The sequence below is a fragment of the Sylvia atricapilla genome, chromosome 9 (assembly GCF_009819655.1).
Source record: "Sylvia atricapilla isolate bSylAtr1 chromosome 9, bSylAtr1.pri, whole genome shotgun sequence".
Classification (NCBI taxonomy): Eukaryota; Metazoa; Chordata; class Aves; order Passeriformes; family Sylviidae; genus Sylvia; species Sylvia atricapilla.
In genome coordinates this window covers 3,531,422-3,542,368 of record NC_089148.1, presented here as the reverse complement: position 1 = coordinate 3,542,368, position 10,947 = coordinate 3,531,422, and the positions used below count along the sequence as shown (strand labels likewise).

The following is a 10,947-nucleotide window of genomic DNA, read 5'->3' as shown; positions in this document are numbered from 1 at the left end:
ATTTAGCATCATTAGAGATATAATGCTTAAATTTAATGAAGTGAAGTCGTTAAGAAAAGCTCTTCTTCTGAATAAAGGGAAGTTGCTTAACCAAAGCTATTCATGTCAAGATCTAGAGTGTCTGCCATTTCATCTCCTGGGAGGACACAGTGTGACCATGGCAGAGTGAAATATCCAAAATGTGTTATTCAAGGTAAAGCAATAACTTTTTTGTTCCATCTTAAATTAATCAGTCTTAGACCTATTTAGAAATTATTTGCTTTGCTTTTAGCGTGGGTCTGGAGTCTGTCGTAAATAATCAATGCTTGAGCATCAATAATATAGATGCACAAGGCAACAATATTGTTGAACATGGCCAAGCTTGGAAAAGTGCTGCACCTTCCTTGGCTGGGCAAGGCTGTAGAAGGGAGGGGGAAGCTCTTCTCCAAGCCCAGGAAACTGAAAGCTCTGTAGAAAGAGAGCTGTAAAAAGAAAACCTTCATGCTCCTCTAATTTATGATCAAGCTGACAATTTGTTCCTTTCTTAGTCTTAAATGTTTTTATGGCCATTGCAGCTGCTACAGAAAAATGTGGCTCTCCACCCTCTGTTGCAAATGGAGCTCTTACTCTGCCAGCACTGCCCCAGTATGAGAATGGCTCCTCAGTTCAGTACATTTGCTCTGACTATCATTTTCTGCAAGGCTCTGAGAGAATCTACTGCTCTGGAGGACAATGGACTTTGCCGCCAGTTTGTATAGGTAGGTGTGATAAATAAGATCAAGATGCAGTGGTTTCTCTGTACAATTCATGGCCTCAAGGAGCAGCCTGGTAGGGACCTGTAAGGGCCATCTAGTCCAAGCCCCTGCAAGGAGCAGGGCTGCTCAGAGCCCTGTCCAGCCTGGCCTTGGATGTTCCCAGGAATGGGCAACCACTGCCTTTCTGGGAAAAGGGAAAACAGGGAAAACCCTTGCAGTGTTTTACCACTCTCCCTGGTGGTAATGTCTTCCTTATGTCTAGGCTGAATCGACCCTCTCTGAGTTTTAAACCATAACCATAAAGCCCTGTGCTCCAGGCCCTACTGAAAAGTCTATCTTCATCTTTCTTAGAAGCCCCTCTTAGGTTCTGGAAAGGTGCAGTGAGGTCTCCCTGCATCCTTCTTTTTGCCAGGCTGAACAACCTCAATTGTCTCTAAAATCACATACTCAAATGTATAAGTTGAGTATTGTCAGGTAGAACCTTTAAATCTCAATTTCAGTGTCTCCAGTGACATAGGAAAGTTTTAATCAAGGCAAGCTAAGCTCCTCTGGTGTATTTTTTTTTCCTTAACCATGGTTTGCCTGCAGTATAATAAGACAATTAGAAAAAATTCATAGTTTCAGTGTAGCCTGGCCAAAATCTTCTGTTCCAAAAAGAATCAATTTATTCGTACTGATCAAGTCTCTCTTTTTTAGAGCCATGTAAATTGTCCAACACTGAAATGGAGAAAAAAAATGTGCTGCTGCAAGCATTCTATGCAGACCAGGTTTACTTTTACCACGGGGATTACGTTGGCTTTTACTGTAAACAGAACCATTTTGGAGCAGAATCTGGCACAACTCTATTTCAAGTGCAGTGTAAGAGAGGACAGCTGGCATATCCAAGGTGTGTTGAAAGAGGAAAGCAAGTATGGACTTGAGGAAAGGTAGGTAGATGTTCTTCATCTCTTATTTCCAGGTGAATTAGGGTGGCCTCGTCTTCTCCAGGTGACTGCACTCAGCTTTGGGAAATGAGTGCTGAGTCTGAGCTGGAGGGGCATGGAAGGGAAAGGCCTCTGCGGGTTGAGGATGAGCAGTGCAGCACAGGGATGCAATATGGGCATACACATGGGAAAAGCTGGAGGAAGGAGCTGTACACCTTCACGGCACTCATGTCTCCCTTCACAGGTAAGGAGCCTGGAAAGGACTGAGCTGGAGGAACAACATAAAACAGCAAGTATATGTCCTGGGTTGTAGTTTAGGATGTATTCTATCACCATCTTCAGTTAATGGCCCATCAATGCCTAGTGCATGGCTCATAGATAACTCCCTCCAGGTGTTATCTCTCTGCAATGGGCCATCAAGGACCTCCTGGATGACTCATCATCCCATTGTGAAATGCTCCGCCCATGGGGAGGAGCCAAGCATTCTCACCTGGATATAAGCTGGAGTTTGGGACAATAGATGCAGCTTTCAGCCAGTGGATTCCTAGAGGACCAGAGCCACCAGACCTTTCTATGAGATCACTGCTTCAGGAAGACCACCTCGTCTGCACTGCTTCCATCACCCTGATCAGGTTGTATTCTGACTCTGTCAGGGGTTTTGGGAGTTTTTCTTTTCTGTATTTTTGCATTTATTTTATTTTATTTTTTTTCTTTTTCTTCTCATTAAATTGTATTTTCTGACTTAGAGCCTCGCACTTGGTCTGTTTTCAAACCACAACAGTATAAAAAAGAGCTTTTAAGGGATCTGTAAAACTACTTCAAACCTAAGCGTATACAAATTTGCTGAGAAGTTTATTATTATTATTAAAACTATTTTTCAAATAATTAAATCCAAGTCCTTTGTATGATTTCCTATGACACTTAAATATTGATACTCTTAAGGTTCTGTCTGAAAACAAGTGTGACTAGAGCCACGAAGATATTCAGGAATACAGACAATGTTTGCCTTGCATCCATTTTAGTCTGTTTTAATTTAAAAAGCCCCTCTAAGGGTACCTTCTGTCTTTTCTGTCTAAAGTCACCTATCTGTGAAATCATAGCATGTAGGGTGCTCTCTATGGGTTACCAAGGCTTCTGCAAGAGTTACAAGAATGAACAAAACAGAAAAAGAAATGCAAGACAAACTCTGCTTATTTTGTCAAAACCCAGTCAACCAAGAGGTGGAGAAAGTTGATAGAAATACTTTACAGAGTGTACATAACAGCAATAGCCTTCCTCTTCCAGAGCAAACTGGCAGTGAAAGGGATTCAAAAGCCCTTGCTGGAACAGCTGCTGGAAGTGGCACTCCTCTCACCCCTCCCTCTGGATGTACACACAACACTGGCTGTGAGCACAAGACAGGATGAGGGCATTGCAGACATGAAGGCAGCATCTTGTTGATGGACTTTGAGGCCAAGACGGCATCAAATACTCAAGCTTCACGTGGGGCTGCTGCCACTAAATCACCCAGCTGTTTGAGTGATAGATCAAAGTTTCTTACGGATTGTTTTCATCCAAGTGTAGCAATAGAATACCCTTTTGTCCCTCCTAAGGGCCACTCTGAGCTTCAGCTTTTCTAACATTATCCATACATGGCACATCAATGCCATGAACAGCTCGTCTTGGAGCCCCTTGTTTGCCTCAATCCCCTGTACTGGATTTCTTTTCTGCTCCAGAGATCTCTGTGAAGTCTCTGATGAGCTAGGCCAGTCCAGGGAGATGTGGTTTTCTTCCTGAAGATGAGAACCGAATACTCTTGTGCTTGCAGGATTCTGTGCTTCAAGACCTATAAGCTTTTTGGGACTCCTATGACTCCCAAGCAATCCCATCTCCCGTTTTGCTAAAATCGTTGAAGTCTGCTCTGCTAAGGTGCACGATTTCTACTCTGGTACTTGCTTTTTTCTCTCCCTTCAGAATCAGGGAGTGCGTTAGCACATGGCTGACCACAGCCAGGCTACCAGTGACTCCCACAAGCACTTTCTCCTTGTTTGTGAAGGGCAGATGGGGCTGGGGCTGGCACAGACTGGCCCATGCAGGACCTGGACCAGGAACTAGTCCCTCACCTTCACCTAGGGATCCCAGCTACTTGCAGGCCAACATTTTGCCTTTGCAGGCAGGATCTGGCTCAAGTCCCCCAGAAGAACTGGCTCTGCCTCGAGACTTCCCTTACTTGCTCCTTCTGCTCAGGCCCTCAGGCCACTCAGCTCAGGCTCATTTCCAAGCAAGTGCATGGAGAAAAGGTAGGAATACACAAGGCCAAACACACTTTGTGTGCTGATAATCAAATTAGCTGTCAGCTTTAATTCTTGCCTCTGTATGCCACCAAAGCCAGCCTGCTTTCAGGACACAGTTGTCAATAAAACAGCAGTGAGAGATCAGTACAGCATGGAGAAAATGCAAGCGCAGCCCTTTGGTTGCACAAAATGGAAATACATTTACAAAACTAGATCTAATGTGGATAATATGCAAACAACCATCCAATAGTGAAAACAAGAACAAATTCCAAGACAGAGCATTGGTTAAGCTGCAAACAAAGCACAGCAAGATGGGCAACACCAGGAAAAGCTGAGCTCAAGTCACCAGGTTGGTTGATGGTTCTTTTATTTCCACAGCTGGGCTCCCTCATGCCATTTCCATTTACCCAAACCATGGTGAATCTGTGTAAAGAAAAAAAAAGGATCAAAAGGCATGAATACCAATCCTGACAGACCCCAGGGGCTCCTCAGGGCAGTGGGCAGGCAGTTTCAGCAGAACTGCCTCCTACAAGCCCTTCCTCATGTTTCCTGGGCTGTAGTTTAGGATGTATTCCATCACCATCTTCAGTTAATGGCCCATCAATGCCTTTTGCATGACTCAAAGATAACTCCCGGAAGTAGTTATGCCTCTCTTTAATGGGCCATCAAGGCCCTCTTCCATGACTCATCATCCCATTGTGAGATACTCCGCCCATGGGGAAGAGCCAAGTATTCTCACCAGGATATAAGCTGGGATTTGGGACAGTTGAAGCAGCCCTCATCCACTGGATTCCCAGAGGAATCAGAGCTACCAGATCTTTCTATGAGATCACTGCTTCAGGAAGACCGCCTCGTCTGGACTGTTTTCCTCACCCTGATCAGGTTATATTCTGACTCTGTCGGGGGTTTTGGGAGATTTTCTTTTTGTATTTTTGCATTTATTTTATTCATTTTACTTTATTTTATTTTATTTTGCTTTTCTTCTCATTAAATTGTATTTTCTGACTTAGAGCCTCTCACTTGGTTTGTTTTCAAACCACAATACTCATGTCTGTGGCAGCGAGCACTTACCTTCACACTTGGGATATTTAATCACTCCATCCAGGCACTGTGCTATGAAGTCATCCCTGGGGACAACCGGTTGGTACCCAGGCTTACACACAAAGACAACAGGTTCTCCTGAGTGATAGTGATGGCTCAACTGCCAGGAGGACTGCAACTGAATATGGTTCCTTTCCATGGTGATCCTATCCAGGGCACAGCTCCCTGCAAGAAAATACTTCTGTTATTTGCCCGTAGATCTCACACTGGACAACTGAGGCTCTGTTGGCACCCCCTGAGTGCCCCGAGGGCCATTTCCCCAGAGGTCTCCCCAGCTCAGGTGTGCTGGGCAATGACTTCTTGGGGGCATTACCCCTCCATTCCTGCAGCTTCCAGGAGGCTCCCACATACTGGCTCCCGGCCAGGAAAGCAGGGGATTTCTGCTTCCCCTCAGCACTGAAAATGCAACCACAGAGCAGCAAAGCAGAGGAGGGGGTGACTTACTTCCCAGTGTGCACCGTGGGTATTTCAATGTCCCATCCACACACTGTACTCTGAAGTTGGAAGTGCTTGGGTCTACCAAATATCCCAGTTTACAACGAAATTCAATGTAGTCACCCGATGAGATCAAAAGCTTCCTTATCACAATCCATTTCAGCTCAATATTGTTTCTGTCCATATCTTCTTCTGACACTGTACAGGCCGCTTTAAAAAGCCAAGAGAAGAGTGTCAGCACTTCACACAGACACAGCACATGTGACTGTTTTGCCCCTAGAGCCTACTGAAGTTACTCATATCTAAAAAGGCTTCCAAGTATATGCTCTATCCCTCAGTCACTTGCAACAGAAAAGACATTCACCTCCAAGCTAAAGGGCGAAAAAAAAGCCCTGGGAGAAGCCTTGTCACACTGACTGTCACACAGGGGGGAAACACACTAGGCACCACTGAACTTCCCCATACCTTTTCTGAGATCCCTCCTTCCCTTGTGCTCAGTCCTTCTCTAAATTTGTTGTCTCCTCATGGAGGCACCCCGGCTTTCCCCAGCACTGCCACTCCTGCAGACCCATCCTCCTGGCTCACAGCCTGCTGGGTGGAGCCGTGCCCCCAGGATGAGCACTCAGGAGCTCTGCACAAGTGATGGAGATCCCCTCACAGGAGGCTTCAGCCAACTCCCCTCCCTATGGACCTGCTGGCAGCTGAGGGAACTACACAAGCTGAACTGAAGAAGAAACTCCTTTGGGACAAAAGGAGGACTCACTGCCATTCTGCCCTGCCAGCATGTGCCTCCAGCACCAGTGCTGCCCTCACGGGCCTGAGAGGAAGACAAGAGGAGCAGTCACACAGCCTTTGGCCAGCCAGCACATGCCTCGACCTACCCAGGCAAACTGGAGGGTCTGTCCACCGCCCATTCAGACAGGTGATTGTTGGAGACCCTTCTATGGTATAGAATCTGGGCATTGGTACTCCAGGGTATCACCATGTTGATATTCTGGCAAGGGGAAGACAAGAAGCTCTCCATTTTGAATAGCCGGAGGTGTGCCACATATTCCAGCTTTTCCTGAAAGAAATTTCCCAATCAGAGAGGAAGTCCAACTGCAGAGAAGGGCTGGTCAGAAATACCACCCACCCTGTGTTGCCACTACTCAGAGAAGTGGAGGAAAGCAGAGAGAACACCCAAGGAGCTGGCAGGAGCAAGAGTTTCTCATTTCTCCAATGTTCAGGCTCACAAGTGCCAGCTCACCCCACCTGAGCACAGCTTTCAGTGCTTGCAGCTGCCTGCAGGATTCATCTTGTCCTCCTGGCACTTGGCCCTCTTGAGTGAAGCTTGGTAAAGTCAGCCCATGTGAACAGAGACCTGGGCAAAGGGGCCTTGTCCTGAGTGTGCCAGAGCCATGGCAGCTGGGCCCTGTCAGGCCACTGAGATGCCAAATGACAATGAGGCACCTTTAGGATGCTCTCACTGACAGCAGGATGGATGGAGAGAGAGAGAAAGTACCTTTGCATGTTGGCAGCTCTGTCCAGGTCCCATTCTGGCACACTACAGTGGAATCTCCAGTCATCTTAAACTTTTCCAGCAATGATACTTTGCACTCTCTCCAGGGTTATACCGGGACTTTTTAGTACCAGCAATTCTACCACCAGCAATTTCTGGAGGAGGTCCACATGTCACATCTGAAAAGAGACACGGCTGTGGTCACCTTTGCAGGTGTTATGTTCATCTGTACAATCAGAAGGGAGAGGAATTAGCCTGGTTCCAGATTTGGTACAGCTTTTCTGCCTCAGGTGAGTCACAGGAATTCACCAGGGGGGAAGCAGTGAGATGTGGCAATGGCAAAGGAACACTGTTGGGACTCCCAGGAGGTGGCAGGATCCACAGACGTTTCTTGAATAAACCAGTGTTTGTGTACTATGCACAAGAAGCACACCAGCCTTGTCTCTCCCCAGGGACACTGGCATTCTGGAAACCACAGGGGCAGCAGCCGGCCTGATTCCCTGCTGAAGTGCAGAGCTCTGGAGGGCTGGTCATGCTGGAGGAGCTTGTCAGCCTGTGCTGCCCAGGCCTTGGTGAGCACAGCCAGCCCCACAGGGGCTGTGCTCACCCTGCAGCCACAGACTGGGACAGGGGACTCTGGAGCACAGCTCCTGAATGTTCCTTTCCACTTCCATGGCCCTAGCAGATCTCACATGGTTTAGATCTGGGTCTCTGCTGGGGTCTGCATTGGTCAGAGTGCAGCACTGCAGAAGAAGAGCTGCTTCCCCGTCCTACTGCTGCTTCCACTGCTGCTTCGAGCCCAAGAGAGAAGCCCTTACATCTCTGTCCACTGAAAGTCACTGAAGTGGTGGACGCTGGGGAAATACCAACAGCATACAGGAGACTGACAGAGCAGAACCTGTTCCAGGCCCTGCTGCTTCAGGAACATCTTTGCTATAGGTGGAAAGATTTAATTCAAGTGTTGTGCAAGGAAGCAATAGCAGGTTCAAATTTGGAGTAGCCAAAGGAAAGAAGTAAAAAAGGCAAAGTCTTTAGAGTATTTAGGAAGAGAACTGGTTGCCTCTGTGCTAACAGTCAAGGGGAAAGCACAGATTCCTACCTCTGCAATCTGGTCTTCGTGACCACTGACCATTTGAACAGAAGACATAATTTGCACCTGTCATCTGAAAATTGCTTTCACATTGATAGTGCACTCTGGCACCAGGCAGATACCTCTCCTGAGGAGTGTCTGCAATGTGTGCATTGGGGATATCAGGTGCAGCTCCACAGCTGACATCTGCAAAGAGAGGAGTGTGGAGTGAGCACCAGAAGAGACACACAACACGGCATTCCAGAGCTCCCGGGGAGCAAAAGCACTTGACTAATGCACATCGTTTTCTCCAGGTAGAAAAGAAAGGTTTCTTCTGATACATTATGGTTTATTCTGCAATACTTCAGCACCCACTATTGTCTGCCTGAAGTTACTAAAAAGAGAGAAGTCACAGAGACCACCAGCTGTGCTGCACAGCATGGTGTGCCATCACTTTGGAGAGTGGCACGCTTTATTTACTAATTGAAGGTGCCTGAAAGCAACTGACATGTTTAGGGATGTGAAAAGAAGATCCATCATCCAACAGCTATCTGCTCCTTTGCAGCCAGCGTGCATTCCTCCATAGTGTCTGCCTGCTTGATTTCAACAGAGCCAGGATTCAGCTACCAGCTCCAGCCCACAGGGAGATGATTGCTTTGCTGATCTGCCCTGCTTCTTGTTTCCCAGAAGCCAGAAAAGTAGATGTGGTAACAGCTCATTCAAAGTCACCTGTTGGCTCTACTGGCCTGACTTACCGGCATGCCCAAGCAAAAATGATTTTATTCACAACATGAAACGCTCAGAAGGATCATGGATTACTTAGAAGTAGAACCTATACCTTCACACCAGGGCAGGGCTGTCCAGTTTCCCTTTCTGCAGACAATTTCAGGGGAACCAACAATCTGGAACCCTGAATCACACTGGTAGCTAATTGTTTCACCAGGCACATAAGATTCCGTCTTTCTGCCTTCAAATTGAGCATTGGCAACTTTTGGAACACTTCCACACGGCATTTCTGAAAAGATAACAGAAATCTGATGCTTGTGCTGCTGGTTACACATTGAAGAAGTGTACTCTTTCCATCAAACAGAGGCTTTGGAGAGCTATTTCTAACATCAGCACAGTCATCTGCTGACAGTGGATTACATAATTATATAATTACAGTTAGTTAATTATTGTATAAAAAGCAGAAGATTAAATAAGTCATTCCCCCAAATACAGAACTTCAGCTACTGAAATACTTCAAATCTGTTTCTAAGCTTGCCAGAAGGTTTTACTCAAAGCTTTTGTCCCTTGCTACACTGCTGTGATTTCCATCCCTGAGGCACCACGGCAGCTTTTAGTCACCAGTGGACTCTGTAGAGAAGAGATCCTTGGATCAGGAGGATATGCCTGGGACCCACCTGGCAGAGATATGAACTGAACAAAGACTGCAAGGATATGAAGGAATGTTTAAAAACTAGGCTGCATTCAGAAAGTCAGTTGTTCATCCCATCAGGATTGCTCTGAAGACCATCCATGATGGAAGATAGGATTCCACAACAAAATATGGAGTGGAAAAACTGGCTTTTACTGACCAATCTCCAGTTTCAAATGCTTTCCATTTCATTGCTAAATGAACTTCAAAATAAGTGATTTTTGGTATTACCCAAGCATGACGGAGCTGCAGACCATTTTCCCATAGAGCAACTTGTCTCTGTTGGTCCATCTAACATGTATCCAGAATGAGAAACATACTTTAATCTAGCACCAGCCAGATAAATTGTTTCCCCTTCTCTTTCCCTTTTAAAGTTTGGGTTTTCCAGCCTGGGAGCATCAGCACATTCTACGGATGGTGGGTGCAAACATGGCGCTTCTGCAAAACACAGACAACACAGATAAACAATAATGCGAGACAGAATCACCGAATCATTAGGTTGGAGGAGATTCCCAAGATCATCAAGTCCCACCCAAACCTAACCTCAACTAAACTATGGCACCAAGTGCCACGTCTAGTTTTTTCTTAAACACATCCAGAGGTGGTGAATCCACCATCTCCCTAGGTAGACCATTCCAACACTTTATTATCCTTTTGTAAAAAACATTTTTCCAAATATCCAGTCTATATTTCCCTTGGCTCAGTTTTAAATCTGGGTCCTCTCATTCTGTCAGTTGTTGTCTGGAGAAAGAGACCAACCCCACCTGACCACAGTCACCTTTCAGGGAGTTGTAGAGAGTGATAAGGTCACCTCTTGGTCTCCTCTTCTTCAGGCTAAACAGCCCCAGCTTCTTCAGTCGTTCCTCACAGGGTTTGTGCTCCAAACACCACCAGCCTCATTGCCTCCTCTGGACACCCTCACACGTCTCAGTGTCCTTCCTAAACTGAGGGGCCCAGAGCTGGACACAGCACTCGAGGTGTGGCCTCACTTGTGCCCAGGCAAGAGTGACCTCCCTGCTGCTGCTGCTGCCCACACCATTCCTGATTCCAGGGCAGGTGCCCGTGGCCACCAGGGCACACTGCTGGCTCATGTCCAGCTGCTGCCACCAGCACCCCCAGGTCCCTTTCCTCCAGGGCACTGTCCCCAGCCTGTAGCACTGCAGGGGTTGTTCTGGCCAAAGTGCAGGACCTGGCACTTGGACTTGTTGGAGTTCATGTTACTGGACTCCACCCATCCATCCACCATTCCAGATCTCTCTGCAGAGCCATCATCCCTTTCAACGATCAACACATGCTCCCAGCTTAGTGTCACCTGCAAATTTACCACTGAAAGATTCAATAGCCTCATCCGTGTCATCAATGAAAATATTCAACAGAGTTGGCCCCAGCACAGACCCCTGAGGGACACCACTGGTGACTGTCCCCAGCTGGATGCAGCACAGTCCACCACCACTCTCTGGGCCCAGCCAGTTCCTAACCCAGCAGAGAGTTCCTGTC

At 46.9% G+C, this 10,947-nt stretch overlaps 1 protein-coding gene and 2 long non-coding RNA genes across 3 annotated transcripts in view; 2 read left to right on the top strand and 1 right to left on the bottom strand.

The window, feature by feature from the left end:
- The first annotated feature begins 157 nt into the window (after positions 1-157).
- LOC136364651 (uncharacterized) lies at positions 158-1,654 on the top strand. Its single transcript, XR_010744194.1, has 3 exons — positions 158-193; positions 555-737; positions 1,431-1,654. It is a non-coding gene; the product is annotated as an uncharacterized lncRNA (long non-coding RNA).
- Positions 1,655-1,886: 232 nt separating this feature from the next.
- On the top strand, positions 1,887-2,547 carry LOC136364652 (uncharacterized). The gene is made up of 2 exons (XR_010744195.1): positions 1,887-1,950; positions 2,439-2,547. It is a non-coding gene; the product is annotated as an uncharacterized lncRNA (long non-coding RNA).
- A 1,415-nt stretch (positions 2,548-3,962) lies between these two features.
- Positions 3,963-10,947, bottom strand: part of LOC136364649 (complement factor H-like) — a 38,807-nt gene continuing 31,822 nt past the window's right edge. Inside the window, 10 exon segments of the mRNA XM_066324616.1 lie at positions 3,963-4,353; positions 5,002-5,196; positions 5,476-5,676; positions 6,348-6,422; positions 6,425-6,529; positions 6,968-7,039; positions 7,042-7,143; positions 8,064-8,240; positions 8,872-9,048; positions 9,682-9,888. Of these exon segments, the coding sequence (XP_066180713.1) occupies positions 4,334-4,353; positions 5,002-5,196; positions 5,476-5,676; positions 6,348-6,422; positions 6,425-6,529; positions 6,968-7,039; positions 7,042-7,143; positions 8,064-8,240; positions 8,872-9,048; positions 9,682-9,888 (1,331 nt within the window). The 3' untranslated portion in view covers positions 3,963-4,333.